The following is a 20,875-nucleotide window of genomic DNA, read 5'->3' on the forward strand; positions in this document are numbered from 1 at the left end:
TGATAGTTGGGGTAGTGAGCGAGTCTGGTATACATCTTCCCCCCAGCTCATAAATGAGGACTGCCCTCCCCCCCCACCCCCCCATCAGAAATAGAATGGCATGGACTCTGAACTCTGTGCCTGATATTTTTACCTGCTGAGAGCAGCTCCCAGCCAGGTGAGATGAGGAGACGGGGTAGGGCTGGACTACGGGGGCTGGAAGTGTTGGGTCCTGGGAATGTTGCTGCTGGGGACCAGGTGCTGTGGCCTGTGAAGGATCCAGACTCTTTGTTTCTCCCCACTCTGCCCCACTGCCCTCTCGTACCATTTTTTTTTAAGGGGGTGGTCAGGAGAAGGTGAGAATGTGGTGGCTGGGTGGTAGGAGTCTGTATTTTCTTGACTCAGTTGTGCAAGGACATAACCATGTCAGAGTGAATTTTTAAAATTCTGAGTGTTGAGGTGCCTGGGTGGCTCAGTCAGTTGAATGTTTGACGCTTTAAATTTTTTTTTAAGTTTATTTATTTTGACAAAGAGAAAGAGAACGTGAGCAAGGGAGGGGCAGAGAGAGAGGGAGAGAGAGAATCCCCAGCAGGCTTCAAGCTGTCAGCACAGAGCCTGATGTGGGGCTCGTACCTACAAACCAGGAACTCATGAGGTGAAATCAAGAGTCAGACACTTAACCGATTGAGCCACCCAGGTGTCCTGAGTGTTTAACTCTTGGTATTGGCTCAGGTCATGATCACATAGTTCATGAGATCAAGCCCCGCATCAGGCTGACAGCTTGGAGCCTGCTTGGGATTCTGTGTGTGTGTGTGTGTGTGTGTGTGTGTGTGTGTGTGTCTGTCTCTCTCTCTCTCTCTGATCCTCCCCTGCTTGTGTTCTCTTTCCCCAAATAAATAAATAAACTTAAAAAAAATTGGGGTGCCTGAGTGGCTCAGTTGGTTAAGCCTCCGACTCCTGGTTTCGTGAGTTTGAGACCCATAGCAGGCTCCGGGCTGGCAACAGGGAGCCTGCTTGGGATTCTCTCTCTCCCATCTCTCTCTGCCCCGCCCCCACTCATGCTATTTCTGTGTCTCTCAAAATAAATAAAACTTTTAAAAATTAAAAATTAAAATTAAATAAAATTCTGAGTCTTTATGTAGCCCAAAGTTAGATCAGGGAACGGTTGTGGGTCCTCACACGGTGCTTTGGCCTGTGATATTGTGGAGTCATAAGTCTGGGCTTGGATTCTGACTGTGTGGCCTGGAGCTATCGCTTAACTTCTCTGAGCTCCAGTTTGCTCATCTGCAAAGTGGAATGGAAAACATTACCTCTTGGGTCATTGTTAGGACTGATGACAGTAATTTGTGTAAGATGTCCAGCACTGTACCTGGCACTCACAAGTCCTACAATAGATGAGGATTCGCCCCTAAATTTATTTCTGCTATGGCCTCTTCCCCTCTAACTTTTGCTCTGAGGGCTTTGAAATTGTAGCTGTGCAATTACGTGTTTTCTAGTCTAGGTTATATAAATACACTCTTCTTTCTTGGAATTTCTGTGCTAAAAAGTATATTGTTTTTAGGCAGTTTTTTGGTGGATGCCGAGACTCTAACAGATTTAGATCTGGCATGGAGAATCTATTTGAAGCAAAAAACTTCTACTTTAAGCCTCTTCTTCCAAGATGCTTTAAAATGCATCAGGGCTGGGCACCTGGGTGGCTCAGTTGGTTAAGCACCAACTTTGGCTCAGGTCATTATCTCACGGTCTGTGGGTTCGAGCCCCGCATCGGGCTCTGTGCTGACAGCTCAGAGCCTGGAGGCTGCTTCGGATTCTGTGCCTCCCTCTCTGCGTCTGCCCCTCCCTCGCTCGTGCTCTATTTCTCTCTGTCTCTCAAAAATAAATAAACACTAAAAAGAATTTAAAAAAATAAATAAAATGCATCAGGGCTTAGGAGGATATATCTATTGAGGTAAAAGAATGCAGTTTAGAAATTGTCTTCTTCTGTTTTCCCTACAAGGATAGTTTCTTGTACAACACCAGGCATTCCAGCACATTACCCTTAGCCCTATCCTCTTGGAGGCCAGGCTGGGAAACAGTCATCCCCGGATCTTGACACAGCCTGAGTGCACTGGCTAGCTTGAGCAGCATCCGGAATTGGTCTGAGGGCCTCACGAGTCCCTCTTCCAGAAAAGCCTCTGGGTTCTCCTTAGAGTCAATCTGTTTTTCTAGATCAGCTGAAGAATAGCATTATCTTTTGGGGGGGGCAGTTGTGTTGTGATTCAGACCCAGAAGAACCTTCTGCAAAGAGTTGGCCACATGTGGGTGGCATATCCTACTTCGGCTGACCCCATCCTTGAAGTCTGTGCCTGGGTCCTGACTGTAACCTGATGGCACCAAGGGCTTCGAAGGACGGCATCTGTATGTGAAATAGGAACTTTGGGATTGTAGAGACTCAGCACACCCCGTGAGGGTGGGGACTGGGCCAGTATGTTCCACGCAGTGTGCCCGGTGCCCAGCGCCATGCCTGGCCCATAGAGGGGTTAATAAATTTCTGTCCAATGAATGAATGCAGCAGGTTGGGGAGAAGGTTGCAAAACTGCCTTATAGGTTTTGGTTTGTTTTGCAAGGAAGTAAATGCAAGGACATTTTTGTTCTAAAGGCAGTTTTCAGGCATGATGGGAGAGCAGAGAGCCCTCTGCTTCCCTCTTGTACACCTGGTGCTGGAGCTGCTCGTTCTGCAAAGCCTTATTTTTAGCCATGTGATTTTTCATTCCTCTCCCATACGCCCAGATGACAGCACAGTCACCACCCTTCATCACCCTGCATTGTGATGGTTGGTGCAGGTGCACGTGTGCCTTTCAAAGGCTGCTGGATGCTGCTGGCAGATTCCTGTCACAGCGCTGCTTGGGACTGGAAGATGGGAGTTCATTCTGACCTGACCTGTGAGATTCAGAGTTCCTTCTGTAGAGAAGGCTGGACTGCCTGCTGTGCAACCTGAACCACTGAGGGAGACCACCTGGTGACCAGGCTGTTGCCTGGATGGATGCTGCCGAAGGGTCATCTGGGCCCAGCATGACACCCTCTGGAAAGTTCTGTGCCTGCTTATGGGAGCTGTGTGTGTGATACAGAAGAACAGGAAACCTGATCAGACTCTGGGAGAGAAAGAAGCCAAGAGGAAAGAACCTTGTCCTCCCACTTCATGCGGAGGCAAGCTTCTCGCAGTCCCTAGCCTCGTGTGGGCCTGTGGCTGTCAGGCTTTCATGAGCCTGAGGGAACACCAGAGTTCACAGTAGAGCTTCGGGGGCAGCTGTGCTTAAGGGGCAGGTCTAGATCCATCTATCTGGATTTTTGTGTGTGCTCCATCCCCAATCTCCTAACAGGAAACTTGGAAAATAAAAAGTACAAAGAAAAAAAACAAGCCTATTTGTGTTTCTACCATTTAGAGATAGCCACTATTAACGTTTTGGTGTATTTCCTTCTATCTTTCGTTGCCTCTTCCTGGAGCGGAAGATATACATATGTATATATGTGCACATGTATGTATTATATGTATGCATGTGTATGCGTATGTGTGTATATATTCACATGTCTATTATCTATATCTAGCTATCTATACACGTATATATTTGACATTCTGTTTTGGTTTTACTGTACTTTATATTGTGAACATTTCCTTGGCTAATAAAAAGTCTTGAGAACTCCTTTGGAGGCTGGATTAAAAGTCTTCGGTGCTGAGTCTTTGTGGGCATTGGACATCATACATCACGTCAGAAAGCCCGAGAAGTCCCAATCCTTAGGGATGTGCAGGCTTGCTTGGTGCATCCTGAGGCCCTCCCAGGTAGATTCAGCCTGCCCTCTGCTATGTCGTTTCCACAGGCTTGCTTACCAGACACAAGCTGCTTGTTGCAAAGGTAGATGTCCTCTCCATCGTGTTGTCTGACCTGGTGTTTGAGGGAAATATTATGAATGTCTGGACTAAAAGAAAAAGATCCTCCAAAGTCAAATACAGGCTTTATCCTTAAAAGAAAGACTTTCTCTGTGCCCAGAAACCAGAAGGGTTGGAAAACGAAGAACCATTCTCTCTCTCCCTTAGGAGTGGGCTTGCTTTGGTTTTCCACTAATCTTCCATTCCTGCCTGTAGAATTTGACATGGTTCTATTTACTTTTCCTTGGCCCAGTTTGGGTCAACAGGATTTCTCTCCTGCCCAGAACAGCCTCACACTTGTGTGAAGTAAGATGTGAGCCTGGGCTCTGGACAGCAGCAATTAATCTTTGTCTGAGTGACACAGTGGGGATTTTCAGCCCAAGATGGTCTGACAGCACCAGGTTTTACATGGCGCATGGGAATCCCACGTGGGCCAAACTATTTCTTCTTCCCTTTTGTCTGTAAGTGACTTTGCGGGCTGTGTGTGTGTGTGTGTGTGTGCATGCACGCGCCTATGTCTGAGCACGCGCGCATGCGTGTGTGTGTGTGTGTGTGTGTAGGTGTGCTTGGTGATCTGGTGCCCAGAACCAGTATAGCAGGATCTCAAGATGACTGTGGAAACAGCAATAAAAGGACACACACAGTGGAAGCACACACAGCCCAGCATAATTCGATGACATAGCAAGCCTGGGATTTCCTCTTCTGTTTGTTTCAGTCTGTACTTGCTCAGCTTTCATCCCCAGGGCTTAGTGCTGGGAGGGAGTGGATTTCCTCAAGTGCTGTGGATAAAGTGCTTCATCCTCTGTTATCTCCCTTGTCGGTATAAATTGCTCCACCGTGTCTGTGGATACGAAGATGAGCCTATACAAATGCCACCGTATCTTGACCAAATGAGACCGGCATTACGATGACATTTTTCTTTGTGATAATCCCATGACCTTGGAAGTGCACCGGTTTCTCCATTTAGTTATTATGGAGCCATGAAGTAGTTCCCAGGGTGTAATACTCCTGCCTCTTCCTCCCACCATGTTTAGACTTAGTGTGGAAGTCTTTTATCTTGGGTGGGCCATGGTGGGGCTGGTTTGGGGCGCTTTGTGCTGATAATGGGAGCAGTCAGTGGTAAGAGTCACAGGATTCACTGTGACAAATGTGAGTGGACAAATATCTCCTAAGGTCAGAAAACTAATAGTAGCAGCACCAGGAATCCCAACTGGTGGGCTTGAGAGGGTTAAAGGCGGCCCAGTGGCTGGATGAGAGAGGAGACTTGGCCAACACAAAAGTCTGTCTTTCAGGTGAAGCGGGTTAGTCCTGAAGGAGGCTCGTAGGCTTCTTCACCACCCAGGTGGCTAGAGGGGGGCTGTTGGGGTGAGGGGTGGGGGCAGGGAGCACTCTGTGTGAGGGGGGGCTCACTTGGCACAACTGGCCTGTTGTAGGAGGGACTAGGAGTGTCTGATCATGACTTCTGTGGATGGTATGAGGGCTCACTAAATAGGGTCTCAATTCACCTCTTTGGGGAACATATTGTTACATCTGAGAGTGCAGGGTAAATCCACCAGGAGAGGGAAATAGACTTCCAGTGCTGTTGCGTTTTCAAGTAACTTAGTTAGCAGCTCTCTTCTTCAACGTGCTTGACCCTAGACCCTTGAACAAAAGCTAGTGATTATGCACCCCGCTGAAGATACTTCCAAGTGTTTGTGCATGTGCACACATGCGTGTACAGGCATCCACACTGTGGATATACTCATACCTCAGTCACGAACAGGTTCAGTTGACTAGCTCTTTTTTTGGGGAGACTATCCAACTCCCACCTACCTCAAAACTCTCCAGCCTACTCTGGGCCAAGTGTTGTTAGCTTTATTTCAGCCATATTATGAGCTACTGAGGCATTTTGTTGACCAGCCTGGGAGCCTGACGATCATATGCAGTGTCGCTGTTTTGGAAAATTGATCTCCAGATTTTCATTTGGCCTTCACAAATTCTTCCTAAGCTTGGGGCTGCTTGTTTTGACTCCCACAGCCTGCTAAGTAGACTTCACTCCCGTTAGCGTCTATTCCTACAACTGGTATTTCCAAACGTCTTCTGCCTGTGATTACAAAATGGTGCCACATTTACCTTTACTCTCAAATTGCAATGACTTCAAGACCCTCATCTACTCAAACAGCATTGGGGTGCTTTAAATATTTCCACAAACTGGTCATGATTTTCCCCTTTGCCCAAAGGAACCTCATTGCTGGCAGTTCCTACCATGAGAACACCAGCATCTGTGCCAATGGAACTCTCTCCAGCTGCGGCCAAAGCTGTTGATTCAGTTGCCAGAGCAGGGCTGGGTTTCATGCCGAAGTGGGGGAAAGACCTGCCTCATTTCTGTGTCTCTTTGTCACCTAGGCTCTCAAGTAGCTCTGTGCATGCCTAGAATCTCTCAGAGTGTTCTCGAGTCTCTTGAACAGCCTTTTCAGATTCTTCACCTCCCACTTTGCCCAGAATCCCTTCAAGTCTTTTGTGAAAACAATTCTGTTTTGGGACCTTGTCCTTCCAACCAGAGGGGCTCAGTCACTGCCCAGCACCCAGCTATATCAGGACTGACCCCAGCTAACCCCCAGCCCCATAGTTGGTAGCTCTGATCCTGACCAATCTCCTCACTCATTACCCCCCCTCCCCGTTGTAAAACACATGTAACATATCACATAAAATGCTGCTAGTGACAGTGGGACAGAATATGGGGGGGGCGGGGCCAGGGTGTGCAGCCTTGTCTGGTTCCCACTGCCACTAGCCAGGATGTTCAGTGACGTGTTAGTCCATTCTTAGTAACACCCAGTGAAAACTTGGAGCATGTCACTGGACAGAGCCTGTAAGAATGTTCAGGATAACCTTGTAAGGAGCCACTCCCCTTGGCAGAATCCATTGCTGTTGCCAGGTGGAGAGATAGTGCTAATTTAGCAGATCCTTACTACCAGATGTGTGTGTCTCTTTGATTGAAGGGCTGGGCATCTAGACCCAAGCAGGCACTTAAGAGCTCCTTCCCTGTGCTCTTGGCTTTGCATCCAAGTCTGGGTTCTGTCTGTAACCCACCATCTCTTGGGTACAGTCCAAATACAAGACCATTTTGTTGCTCCTTATTGGCCATCAACTTAACCTTTACTTATTTTTTCCCCAGTGCTTGTGGGCTGAGAGAAGTGAAAAAAATGTGGGTCCTGGGTCCTGGAGAGTGCTGTGTTTATTTGGAGTGACGGAGTTTTTATTTATGCTGGTGGCAGAGATGGGGGGCAGATAGGCAGGTGACTCTCCACGCCCTCACTTCATAAGTTCACTGGCTAGTATTTAGTGATGAGGAGTGCAGGCAGGAAGTAAAAATCAATGCTGTTTGCCTCTGATTGAAAGGCTGATTCCCTGTTTGTGACCAGGGAGGGCTGAAAACGAAACGGTTTTTAAGCTGTAAGGACTCCACTCATTCAAAAAGATATTTTTATCTCCACTCATCCTCCATTTCTTCTTCCTTGCCAACATGCATGCCTGTGGCACCCCACGTGTCCCTTCATCGCCTGTGGGAGTCCAACAGGGCTGTGACAGAGTCCACAGACCATCCCCCCTGGGCAGCAAGCACGCTTACTCTCTACAGACAGCCGTTTGGTTCCTGATGCTCTTAGCTCATCCAGTAGCCTTCCCCGGCCACTTCCTTGGCCCCAGTATGCCCCCCTTTTTCCCTTCCTGCTGCATGTAGCTACCATAACTTCCCGATCAGTCTCTGTGGTCTTTCATACCCCTACCAGGGATTTGTCTGACCTTGACTTTTACTTCCTTCACTGGCTTCCAATTCTTAAAAAAAAAAAAAAAAAAAAAAGACAACTGGGAATTTTCAAGACCCTTCCAACCTGGCCCAAGAGCCTTATTTCTCCCCTAAATGGTCATTTCTAATCTACTAATTTATTTTTGAGAGAGAGCGAGTGGGAGAGAGCCAGAAAGAAGGACACAGGGGATCCGAAGCAGGCTCTGTGCAGTGAGCTTGAACTCACAGACCGTGAGATCACGACCTGAGCCAAAACCAAGAGTTGGATGCTCAACTGACTGAGCCACCCAGGTGCCCCTCTAATCTATTTTTTAAAATGAGTTTGCTTCTTTATTTCCGTGTACCCATCACTGTTGCTTAAGATGCCCTTGCGACATCCCTTCCTGCTTATGGAAATTCTTTACAATCCCCTTAATGGCCCCTTCTCTGAGAAATCCTCCTGGATCCTTCTAGTCTGAATGGACCTCTTCCTCTGACCCCCTAGAACAAGGGGGCAGCTGGTCTGTCCTCAGCACTCAGCCTAGTCTGGGGGCAGAACAGGCGCTCAGCAGTTCTTTGCTGAATGGATGCCTCTTTATTCTTTCTTTTCTCCCCTCTCCTCTTTTCCCCTCTCTCTTCTTTAGAGTTAACCACACCACATCTCAGACTTCTTGGCATCCCATTTTCAAACATGCCTCCCTTTTGTCTGTGACTTAGTCTTTGCTTCCTGGTCGCTGCTGTTGCAAATGCAATCCCTATGGAGTTAGCTGTGTGCATGCCAGTGTTTGCAACCAGCTCAGCTTTAGGGGGGCAGGGCCTTTGTTCTTGCTTTTTTTTTTTTTTTTTTTTTTTATAACCCTCAATGCACGGAGCAATGCCTGGTAATTGAGGGAGTGGGCAAAGAAATCTCCAGAAACCTTTTCGACTGCCTCTGGGAGGTCTGATGTGCCATTCAAAACAAACATGCTTTGGCATTATTTTTCTTTAGTTTTAGGGTTATTTTTGGTTATTGAGGTATGATGTACATATAGTAGAAATTGCCCTTATTAGGTGGACACTTTTATGGTCTCTAATGTTTATGTAGTTGTATGACCACCAACATAACCAAGATAGAGAATATTCCGCCCACCCCCATTCTCTCATGCTTCTCTGCCTCCTTCCAATCCCTGGAAATCACTGATATCCGAACAGCTTTGCCTCTTTCCGAATGTCATATACATGGAGTCATGCAGTATGTGGCTTTTTGAGTCTGGTTCCTTTCACTTAGAATCACGCTTCCTATTTTGGAATTTGATAATGTGGACCTAACCCACATTTTATCTGCCCTGCCTTTCTCATAGATGAGCAGGGGGCACGTAGCGGGGTGTGGATGGGTCTGTGTGAACTGGAAGCATCTGAGTCAGTCCTACCTCTTGTTAGTGCCTACCTTGTCAGTGCCTCTTTGGACCCAGGGTCCCAGATGCTTTGTCCAACCTACTGACCCTCCCTCCCTTCCTGTCCCCCACTGTGGCACCTGGCCTGGGACAGCCTTCTCCCCTGGGTCCTGACCGGTCATCCCCATAGCGGTGGGGGGTACAGGGAGGAGGGAAGCTGGGTGGATGGGGTGGGGTGACCACTAAATTCCTCCCTTGGGGAGGGGGTGGGAGTGGGGTGACAAAGGTCAGGCCTCTCCTGGCTAAAACAACAGAAGTGGTTCCAGCTGCCGAACAGCTGGAGGGGGATGTCTGCTTTCCCTCAGCAGCGTGAAAAGCCCTTTAATCGGGGGGCATACTGTTGTCAGGCCCCGCGGTGGAAGCGTGTAGAAGAAGAGCAGACACCACCCTGGCTGCAGACCTCCCCTTCCCTTTGACCTCCCTTATCTCCCCTCCTCCATCTTCTCGCGCCCCACCCCGCAGCCGCCAGATCGAGACCCTCCGTTGCACCTGTGTAAATGCAGTGGTCGTGGGGTCAAGGAAGGGTGAGAGCGAGCTGGAAGAAATAGGGATGTGGATTTTCCATGCAGATGATGGATTAGATAGTGGGTGGGTGAGTGACATTTTAATGTGAAATTGCTCTTTGTTCCCAAAGACGCAGGCCCCGGGGGAAAAGACCAAAGCCCGGCTTTGCAGATGGTGAAGCAAGTGACAAGAGGTGGACAGTCCCTGGCCGGAGAGTAAGAGGCCGAGCTACGGCTCGGCATCTGGAATGTGGTTCTCTACTCTTTGTTCCAGGCACTGGCTCCAGGAGTGGCTTTTTTGCCTTTTTTCAATGGCAGAGTTACCTCCCGGAAATGCTCTGCGGTGCCTGGGTTCTAAAAACTCGAGCTGGACTTTGAGTCACAAACGTGACGGGAGAACATCCCTCCCTTGGGAAAGCTCGCTTTGCCTGTAGACCCTTCTCCTCTCCTGCCACCGAGGAGCCAAGGCCGGAGACCCTGCCAGAGCTATCAACAGAGCCCCCTCTACCCCCAGCCAGCCCTTGGGCTCAGTGCTGTACCCTGTGCCAAAGGAGGCAGTGTGGTGTAGCAGAAGGAGTCTGGCCTTTTAGAGGCAGACAGAAAGAGTGCCCGCCACTTAACTAGCCTGACCCAGCGGGGCCTCGGCCTCCTCCTCATTTATTCCAACATAAGTACTTATCGAGTGCCCGCTTGGGGCAAGGCCCCTGCTGGGAACTGGGGATCCAGCGGCGTGGCACCCAAATCTCGGTTCCTGGGCAAGGAACATACAATTAAACTGCTGGTGACTTAATTGCAGTTGTGACACAGAGCACAGTGGAAAGCAGAGGCTGTTAAGGAGACTCGTCACAGGGGTCCTGATTGACTTGGGAAGTCAGTGCCCCAAAGAAGCAGCATCTGCGCTGAAATTGGAAGGATGGATGGGAGGTATGAGGTTGGGGCCCAAACCAGGGGAAGGGCCAGCAAGTCCTGAGGCAGGAACAGTGCAGTGGGGGCTAACCATTCCTATGCAGCTGGGGGCACGGAGGGGAGGAACCTGTACTGTGATACCAATACCGACAGAGCAGGCGCACAGGTAGGGATCATTCCCCTACCCAGTCCTTCCAAGTAAGCGTTTGCAGTTTGGGCCGGGAAACTCACCATTACTTACAATCTTCATTCTGTGGAAAAGTGAATTCAGGGTGCCAAAAATCTGACTTATAAAGGACTCATTGATACCATTATCAGAGTTTTCTACCTTGACACATACTCACTTCGGGCTCAGCAACCCTGGGCCCCTCAGATTACTGCCTAACTTAGGGAAGGGATAACTTATCTGCAGGGTCGTAGGAAGGCTGGGGGAGGGCTGTGTGAGAAGGATTCCTGCAGGGGCAGCCTCACCGGGAATGAGTTGCTTGGCTGCTTAATGATGATATCTGCCGTGGGTATATGGGTCCTGTCTCAGCCACTCCGGTACATCCCCTTCAATGTCTTTGTGACTCCTTTTCCTTTAATTCAAGGGGAAAAATCCTGTGTTTAATGTACAGCTTTCCTTATCTAATAGATGTTCCTTCAAAGGAAAGACAAGAACAAACAGCTTACATTACTCTATGCGTTTGAGAATTTTAAGCTTTTGGCGGTGGTTGGACAAAGATCTCTTTTCACAGTAAGTGATAAAAAAAAAAAGGGGGAGCTTCTTATCTGGGATATGTTTTAGGTAAGGTTTGTAACTGAACACTGCTTTACATCGGGCAGTGTTAGGCCCCGTGTATGTAAAGAGACACAGGACACAGTCCTTCACAAACATATAAACACACGAATGATGATGCGGTGTGCTGAGGGTTTTGATGGAAATCTGAGCACAATGCAGCAAGAGCTCCAAGGAGCTACTGGTGGTGTTTAAAACATGAAAACATTTGCTCTCTGGGATGACGAGCTCAGCACAGTACGGAATTTGAACTTGAATGGGGAGAAAACATTGGTGGCAGGGTCAAACATCTAGGCAGGAGGTAAAGGACTGAAGGAAGTCATTATGGATAAGCGAGAAAAGCCTGCTGGAGAGAGAGGCCCAGCCAGCACCATAGTTTTTTCAGACGCTCCAACGGAGGCACCAGTGAGTAAAGCCACAGTGGATGTTCCAGCCCCAGCCAAGCTCCCAACTGAAGGTAGCCAAATGTGTCACCTCAGCTGACACCTTGCGGAGCAGAAGAATCTCCCAGCTGAGCCCAGCCAAGCCATGGACTCGAGAGAAATGATCAGTTATTTAAAGTCACTAAGTTCGGGGACGGTTTGCTTTGCAGGAACAGCTAAGCGAAGCAAAAATATCAAAAGTGAGTAGCTGGAGCCGTGTTATGCAGAAGTTTACTAAAGAAAACCTCACATCAGTTGAGTTTGGCCTGTGAGTTTTGGCTCTGAGCTCATAAAGGGGAAAGCCACTTGCTACTCCAAATTGTGGCCTTCCCATTTCTAGGCACAGTGGCTGGGGCGCTGCCCCGGCTGTTTAGAATGGCTCCTGCCCCCTCTTCTATAGCTGGGAAAAGTAGAGAGATACGCGTGTTACCAGAAAAATGCCGATTAAGAATTTCAGATGCTGGTTAAATCAGCGTGGTACAGGTGGAAGCGAAGACTGCAAAACCAATTCCATATTCTACAGACTCGAACATCTCCTCCTAGATGGAACCTTAGGCTGCCTCTGTTGTTCCCCGTATTGTCATGGAAACTTGGAAGTCAGTCAAACCTAACACAGCTTGTGGCACTGGAGTGGTCTCCCAGTGCAAAAGGGTTTGCATTCTACTCTGCTGGAGCCTGTGTGCATTTCGGACAGAAGGGATTGTTAGTCTGACACCGACTTCATCCACCTCTGTCTCTTCTCTGGAGACGACAGTCCCCAGCCGGTAGCTTAGTTTTCCACTAGGAAGGATGGGTTGTTTATATGTATTTCAAGTGCTTGTCCTACTTTACAAATGTGAGCAAAACATAAACTGCTGTGTGTTTGCTTTGGAATCATTCACTCCCCAAGGAGAGAGAGGGTGGGAGTAGCAGATGATTGCAAACTCACAATTGTCCTGGCCCCTTTTGTTTGGTTTCCGTATTATGCAATCATATTTAGCATAATTGTTTTGTTTTTGTTGTCTTTTGGTTAGGAAGAAGGAAGGGAATGTATGTGAGGATTTTTATGGAAATACTATTTCCACCCCCCCCCCCCCCGAAGGAAATAGTCCAGGCTTTGTCTAGCTGGGGAGACAGCTTGCCCTCCCCCAGCCCCCAACCCAATACCAAAAACTTCCTTCAACCATGGCGGCTTTTGAGCCTACAGCAGATGTCTGTGGCTTGGAGGTTCAGGCACAACAGGGTGACTCAGACTGAGTTTGGTCTCTGTGTTGAGAGAACTGACCCAGGCCATAGGCCGGTGCTGGGCACTTGTAGCCTGAACCCCTAACTCCTGCAGAAGAGAGGAAAAAGCCAACTTTGTGACCTCAGGTAGATTGATGAACTCCTAGGCAGTCCTGCTGTTGACCAATAAGTAATGAACTGACTTCATGTCCAGTTTCAAAATGCAGAAATGATCTGCTTCGTTTTTCCCATGGTCCAGTGAGTCTTGGCTTGGCTCAACTAGGAGAAACTCCAGCAAGGATGAGTGTCTCTGTCCCCTCCCCCCACGCCCCCACCTCTGTAACTGTGCTCGTGAATATGGTAGCCCCTAGCCACACGCGGCTATGCAAATTTAACTAAAATTAAATGCAACTAAAAATTCAGTTCCTCAGTTGCATTAGCTACATTTTAGGGCTTAATAGCCACATGTGGTTTGTGGCCACTGTGTTGAACAGCACAGATATAGAACTCGTTTGTCATTGCAGACAGTTCTGTTGGACTGTGTGGCTTTTAGCCTTGCAGAGTCCCTAGGACTAAATCCTCTCGAGGCCCTGCAGCATCCTGTTCCCTTGCTGTATGGCCACTGTCTGCTTGCTTGTTGTCTCCACCCTAGAGTGTAAGCTCACTGGGGGGTGGGACTATGTTGGTTATGTTCTGTTTGCCATGCCTCATGCAGTGCTGGGCTCATAGTGCTGGCTTATTGAGGACAAAAGTAGATGAATGGATGGCTCAATAAACAGTGTCTGTGGACCTAAAGTAATCCCCTCAGGCCGTGGAGGTTTGGGTGATCATATTAGGGCATAGTCATCCTATTAAAAGTCCATTTTATAGAACTCATTGCCTTTTTTTTTTTTTTAAAACAACCACAAATACACACAGTTCCTAAAACAGATGAAAATGAGACACCACAGACGGGGCAAGACAGTCTTTTAGCAATGGCCCCGTGCTGTCTCGGAACTTTTTTACTTGGCCTCAGGGGCCAGTAATTTCTAGATGGAACCTTTGGGGAGCCCTTGTGGAGGTGGGAAGGATCTCCGTGTGTTGGGGGTGGGTGGGGCTTCCTCTGAAGCTCTTTAACCTGTTTTCAGACAGAATGTTCCCCTAGTCATTAAGCTTGTCTCTGGCACAGCTGTCGTAGTGTCTCTGTTGGCCCAGAGCAAGCCATTTCCAAACCAAATTTATGGCTTGCAGTTCAATGCCACGGTGACGCCCACAGCTCTCCTCTCCCGTGAGCTGAGGAAGAGAGAACAGGGCAATCTCCTTGGGTTTGAAAAGGAACTTTGTCTCTTTCGATGCCTGCTTTTTAAGGTGAACACGAGCCCTGTGAGGCTCTTCTCCCAGGCAGTCCTGTCTTGTCTGGGTCTTTAGCGGTTGGTGGCTGACACACAGTAGGCTTTTGGTAAATGGCTTTTGACTTTGGGAATCCAGTTGTGCAGGAGGGGTGGACCTTCTGTTTGCAGACTTGCCCTGTAATAAAGAAGGGCGGTTTTGGTGTAGTTGGAAGCACGGCTTCGGGCCAGGCTGTGGGTGTCACTTCCAACACTCACACCCTGTGCTTAGGAGAGTTACCTGGGCTTTGGTCTCCTCATCTGTAACATTAGGTTTGTAGCTTACTCTGCCTATCATAGGCTTATTGTAAAGATTAAATTAGCGAACACAGTGGAAGTGATACCTAATTATTAGTTCCTATTGTTACCGATCTTCAGAGTTAAGGTCTGGCTACCAAATCCCTTTGTGACCAAGGATGAGTTCCTGGGTTTTCCCAGGCTTTAGGAGATACAGATAGTTCTGTCCTTGTCCGATCCTGAGAAAGAAAGGGCATGTTTTTCTTTGGATCCTGCTGATTCCCGTGGCAAATTAACCTAACCAAGTAGGTCTTAAAGGCAGGCCACACTGCAGGTAAGTAGCACGTGGGTCCACAGATGAGGCGGTGGTGATAACAGCAGAGCCATGGCCTGCTCTCAGACGGTCTCGGGGTCACTGGTTGGCCTGGAGAAGCCTGGATGTGAGAACACCGATCCCACCCTCGGCCCAGGTGCCGGCTGCTCACCAGGCAGAATTACAGAGCCAGGTCTGGCTGCATTTCTAGGCTGCAGACAGGTTAGGCATGGGTCTGGGAGAGCCATCCATCCAGAGGGAGGAAGAGAGATGTTTTGAGACCGGCTTTGTGGGTTGCAGCCACCTGTGTCCTGTGTCCATCCAGGAGCCTGTGGCCAGGGCTTCCCAAACCCGCCTCATTCAGCTAGACCTTTGGGGTCCAAGTTTTCCATGGCGCACGGTCGCTTTAGGCAGAGACAGTTGTAGTGGCAGACGGGCCTGGGTGGGGTAGGAGAGAAAAGACCCACCTTTCAATCTCAGAGCCAGCTTAAGTTCTGAGGTGGAGCTGGGGCAGGAAGTTGTGGACCACCTCAGCCACCATAGAATGTGGGGTTGGCACAGAGGGGAAAGCTCAGGGGATGGGGGTGCAGGAGTGGCCCAGTGATCCCCTGGGGTTATGGCAGGAGCCTTCAAGGCCAGACCTGTCACATTACACCAGTCGCTTTTGAGGTAATAGCACGTGGGAGATGCGGCTACGGGGACACATTCACCCCTCAGATGCCTGAGTGCCCCGGCCTTGTGCTCGATGCTGGGGATGTATTCACAGGCCAAATAGACATTCTCCTTGTCTTTGCGGGATTCAGAGTTGGGGATTCCATTGTTAATCAACTCACACAGTTCATCGTCACAAACTGTATTCAGTGCCGGGAAGGAAAAGTGACGTGTGAGAAGTTATTCTAGGAGACCCGTGCTCATCTGTGAGAGTCAGGGAAAGCCTCCTAAAAGAGATGATGTGAGCTGAAATCTGAAGTAGGGGTGGGAGGGAAGGGGGAAGGCACAGTGTGTCCAAAGGCCTGGAAGTAGGAGCAAATGAAGCTCATTTGGGAAACGAAAGCAGGCCAGTGTGCCTGACCAGCGGTGGGCGAGGTGAGGACGAAGCGGTAAGAGCTGAGGCCGGGGAGGAGGCCCCCAAGGTCAGATTCTGCCAGGCCTGTGAGACTGTGTGAAGGTCCTGAGGGGCAATAGGACACCACTCAAGGGTTTCAAACAGGGTGAACCTGAGGGCAGTGAGGCCAAGGATCTCATGCAGGGTTGAGGTGTGGACGGCACTACCCCTTTCCACTATCCTGTCAGCTCAAACTCTCTCCTCTGTGTGGCAGCCTGGGAGGCAGTGGGCTTCCTCTGGATATGGTTCTCTATATTATTGGTTTCCCTCCCAGAGCACTAGACTCTACTATGAGATGCTATCAGGACATTTCCTTTTGGGCTTGGGCAGGATTCAGGTTGAACCCGTGTGTGTGGGAGCCCAGAGGGTCTGCAGGGAAGGCAAGTTGCACTGTCCATCCTGAGGAGGGCTGCATGGTTTCATCCCTCAGCTGTTCTCTCCCTGTGCTGACCAGACAGCATTCAGGCAGGAGGTCAGGATCGCAGGAGGAACCGGTCTCGCATTTGGGGGACAGTGCGTGCCCTAGAAGACAGGCTTGGACTCTCCTGGAATTTGGCCGGGGTGGGGTATGTTTTCCTGGTGCTCCCTTGAAGGGAGAGGTACTGCCTGCGGACTCCCTCTGCTGTTCTGGAAAAGGGTCAAACTCTCATTTATTTGCTTTGCACAAAGGGCCTGAAGATACATCGGAAACAGGGGTTGTATTCACACCCTCCCTAGATCCTCTGAGTTTGGTGTGATTATTCAGTCACTCCAGTATCACCAGTGGGCAGATGTGTGCTCACGACCTTACCATGCATTATTGTGGAATATGCATTCTGTCAATTGTACTGATAAAGAGCCTTGAGTGGGCTTAGAGCTCTGCTCTTTAGGGGTAGATAAGAGTGCATGCAGCCCCTGCAGCCTAATCATGGGTTATGCAACAGAAGCTCACGGATTCTGTGATCCAATTACTGTTTTCCAGCTGTATCCTATACTTGCTAACAGGGATTCACTAAAAAAAGGGTTCACGGTCAGGTAAGTGGGAGATGCATCATTCTGCATGCCCCTTGACCTGGTTATCTATTGCTGTGTAACAAGCTACCACAAAATCTAATGGCCTAATACATCAGTTTATTATCATCCCTTACAGTTCCATGGATTGACTGGGATCAGCTGGGTGGTTCTCACTTGGGGTGTCTCATGCGATTATTTTTATTTATTTTTATTATTTTTATGCAATCAGATGATGGTGGGGGGTGGACTCATCTAACAGCTTCTTCACTCACATATCTCTGTGCCTGGGTTGGTTGGGCATTTCTCTCTGCACCCGGTTTTGTCACATGCTAGCTTGGGCTTCCTCATAGCATGGCAGTCTCAGGGCTCTTTGGTTTCTTATGTACTTAGTTCCTTCAGAGTGAGTGTTGCCAGAGGCCTGGGAGGAAACTGTAAAGCTTCCTATGACCTTGCTCAAAAGGCCCCAAACATCATTTCCACAGCATTTTATTGGTCAAATTACTGAGGCTGGCCCAGATTCAAGGGAGGGAATTAGCTCAACAGGAAGAGTAGCACACAATTTGCTGCTATCACAATGTATAAGAATATATCAAAGATGTCGAGCAGTCCTGCAGCAAGGAAACCTGTTTAACTCAGTATTTCCCAATCCGATTGTTATCTTTTTAAATCAGGAAATCCTTTTCTCAGAGAAAATCACTTACCTCTGCCAGAGAACAATGGTCAGAAGTTGAAGGGTGATGGAGTTGGGTCTCAGTACTACTCTCTAATCAATGAAACTCCCCAAAGCTGGGATGCAGAGATTGCTAGTGAGTTGCTGATTTGGGGAAGTACCCAAACAGTGGTCATGTGACTACACGCAAAGATGGAGAGGCTGAATATCCCGGTGGCGAAAGCTTTGATTTGACTTCTGACCGATCTAGGTTCAAATCCGTCACTTCTAGCTGTGTAACGTTGGACAAGTTCCCTCTTTCTGGCTTGATTTTCTTTATCTGCAAAATAAATAGTTCCTATTTCATAGGGCTGTTGTGAGGATTAATGAGATCCTGCCTGTGAATGACTTAGCACAAGATGCTTTCCTTGGTTAGACTTCGTGGCGGCTGAGTTCCCTTCCACTTCTAGGGGTTATTGACTTTGGGTTTATTCTGGACCTGCGCCCCAAGGCGAGGCAGTATCGTAAGACATGGGCTCACCCCTGCTTTTCTTGCAAACGTAACCTCTGTACTCTTTCACTTTTCTCCAACCTAGTTCCTCATAAGTGACCGTGACCCGCAGTGCAACCTCCACTGCTCCAGGACCCAGCCCAAACCCATCTGTGCCTCCGATGGCAGGTCCTACGAGTCCATGTGTGAGTACCAGCGAGCCAAGTGCAGAGACCCGACCCTGGGTGTGGTACATCGCGGTAGATGCAAAGGTGAGTATGGGCACATTCGCCCAGCCGCAACGAGGCTCCCGGGCCGCATGGCTCCCTTCGTGCTGTGCTTGAAGTTTCATGGGAAACTCAGAATGCATCTGTTCATTTTGTTTGCCACTAACCCTCCGCCCTCCCACCAGGGAACATGGGAAGGAGAACTGGCCTACCTGAAGGAATGAGTACTTTTCTGTCCTTCCAACACTGCCACCAGGCTAGGGCTTAGAGAGACGTGCTGCTCTCTGGCTGGTGCCATTTATTCGTATTTTTCGTTTTTGTAAATGGAGATGCTTAAAATGGCAAGACGTTATTGTTGGCTCCTGAGTAGGGATTCCAAATGGCTGGCCAACAGATGGGTTTTGTTTGGGCTGCTCGCGTGTTTAAAAATATTAAAAACATTTGAGACAACATTTCAAAATTGAGAGATTCAACATAAAAATCTGGATTTTGGTACTTCTCATAAATAATTGGAAGCCCTGGTAATGTTAGGTCTGTGTTCCCTCCCACAGGGAAACACATGGTTAGATCTGAGTAGCAGCTTCCTCCTCTAAAGGGGAGCCCGTTCTCCACTTTGCCACAGTCCCCAGCACTCCCTGTGGTGTCTCCAAGCTGAGTGCCGTTCTTTGCACACCCAGTTCAGTCCCCTAATTTATATCACTTTCCTAGGCCCTGTGGGGATTGGAGTTTGTGATTTAATCGGCTCTGGGCTGCGCTGCGTCGAGCTGTTGTCGGAAATGGCATAAGACTGAGCAGGCTGCCCTAGAGCTTTTGGTGTTCCAAAGAAAGTGCTTGCAATTCTTAAACCATAAAACATCTTTGAGACCCTTGGGCTTGCAAGTTTTTTAATAAGCCCAGTGAAAAAAAATTTCCCCTGGTTGGAGGTGGGTGTGGCTGAAGGTACTTGGGAGAAAAAAATAAGCAGAATCTGGTATAAATACGCCTCCCTGGCTTTTCTAAGGTCAACATTAAGGGGACGATGAGGCCGAGCAGCACTTATTAGCCACTGCCTTTGTGTTGTTAGAAAATCCAGTTGGTGGTATTGTGGGCTCACCCACAGGCAGAGAGGTTTTCTCTCAGCGTTCCTAGTACTGGGCAGCCATTTTGTCCCATGGCTCCAGTGCGGATCCGGGTGAAATATGAAATGTGCTCCTCCTCTCCTCTTATAGACGCTGGCCAGAGCAAGTGTCGCCTGGAGCGAGCGCAGGCCCTAGAGCAAGCCAAGAAGCCCCAGGAGGCGGTGTTTGTCCCGGAGTGCAGCGAGGATGGCTCTTTTACCCAGGTGAAGCCTTGGCCAAGTCTCTCAGCCCGATTTCCTGGACTGAGGCCAAGGGGAGGCGCTTGAGAGTGGGAGGGCCCCTCAGAGCCTTTGCTTTCTGGGAAAGAGCTGAGGGCTCTTTGACACCTTCTGGTACTACCTTCTGGTGCCTGCATTCCCCCTCCTGGGCTCTCCATGCCACCTTTTGCCAGCTGGCAGTGGGTCCTGAAAAAGGGGCATGGAAGTCTGAGCCAGGAAACTGGTATTGCTTGGTCCCCATGCTCCCTGCTGGCTGTCTCCATTTTTCTCTTCTGTCAAATGCTGACTGATTATTTTTCTTATCCCAGCCAGTTTCCATGGGCAACCCCTGGTAATCCCATCACTGTTTATTTCTACCCCTTCTGCACTCCCCTTCTTCCTACCCCCAGTCCTTGAACGAAGCACTGCTCCCTCTGAGTACCCATTGTCCCACGATTCTTGGTGTGAGTGCGAGCGTGTGCACGCGTGTGTGCACATGCACGCACCCAGATTTTAACATTTCTTTTCAGGCAGTCCCACCTCTCATCCTGCATTGTCTTCTGGCTACTGCTTTGTGTAATAGTGACGTTGGCACAACTATTTCTAAAACAGGCAGCATGGGGACAATAGGATGCCCCTTTACAAAGCTTTGAGGCTAGATGGGGGATGTCGTCTCGGTGGGGGGGTGGGAGGCAGCTGGATGAAGGTGTTGTCAGGGTGAAAGTAGGGAAGTTCGCTGGACGAGGGTGAGCCAGCCACATGGTTGGGGTGATCGTGGTGCCTGCTTCTCCCTTTGTGGAATAGGGCCCCATTTGGGGGAGTCCCACTACCTTAGGGCTGGAAGCAGAGGCTTCAGAGGTTTCAAAGCTTCTCTGTAATTCTGAATCAAGGGGGCAAAGGGTGTAGCCTGGCCTTTGGTTTCATGGGTTTCGTGTTTCTTTTCAGGGCTGGGCCTGGGGCTTGCTGATTTCAGACTGACGCTTGTTGGGAAGCGTGGACGGGTGTTGGGGAAGGGTTTGGGCATCATATTTTTTAAGTTTGTTTATTTATTTAGAAAGTGTGCACGTGAGCAGGGGAGGGACATAGAGAGAGGGAGAGAGAGGATCTCAAGCAGGCTCCTAGCTGTCAGCGCAGACATGGGGCTTGAACTCACGAAACGTGAGATCATGACCTGGGCAGAAACCAAGAGTCCGACACTTAACTGACTGAGCCACCCCACGCGCCCCTAGGCATCGTATTTCTTAAAGTTCGTAGCCAGTTCACACATTTGGCCAGGATTGAGAGCCGC

At 49.1% G+C, this 20,875-nt stretch overlaps 1 protein-coding gene across 3 annotated transcripts in view; it reads left to right on the forward strand.

Annotated features, from left to right (window-relative positions):
* The window catches only part of SMOC1 (SPARC related modular calcium binding 1), a 155,146-nt gene that overhangs the window by 55,394 nt on the left and 78,877 nt on the right, over positions 1 to 20,875 (forward strand). For all 3 annotated transcript variants that reach the window (XM_042943639.1, XM_042943640.1, XM_042943641.1), the window contains exons 2-3: positions 18,152 to 18,317; positions 19,481 to 19,593. In XM_042943639.1, the coding sequence (XP_042799573.1) occupies positions 18,152 to 18,317; positions 19,481 to 19,593 (279 nt within the window). The remainder of the gene's footprint in view (positions 1 to 18,151; positions 18,318 to 19,480; positions 19,594 to 20,875) is intronic.

The sequence above is a fragment of the Panthera leo genome, chromosome B3 (assembly GCF_018350215.1).
Source record: "Panthera leo isolate Ple1 chromosome B3, P.leo_Ple1_pat1.1, whole genome shotgun sequence".
Lineage (NCBI taxonomy): Eukaryota > Metazoa > Chordata > Mammalia > Carnivora > Felidae > Panthera > Panthera leo.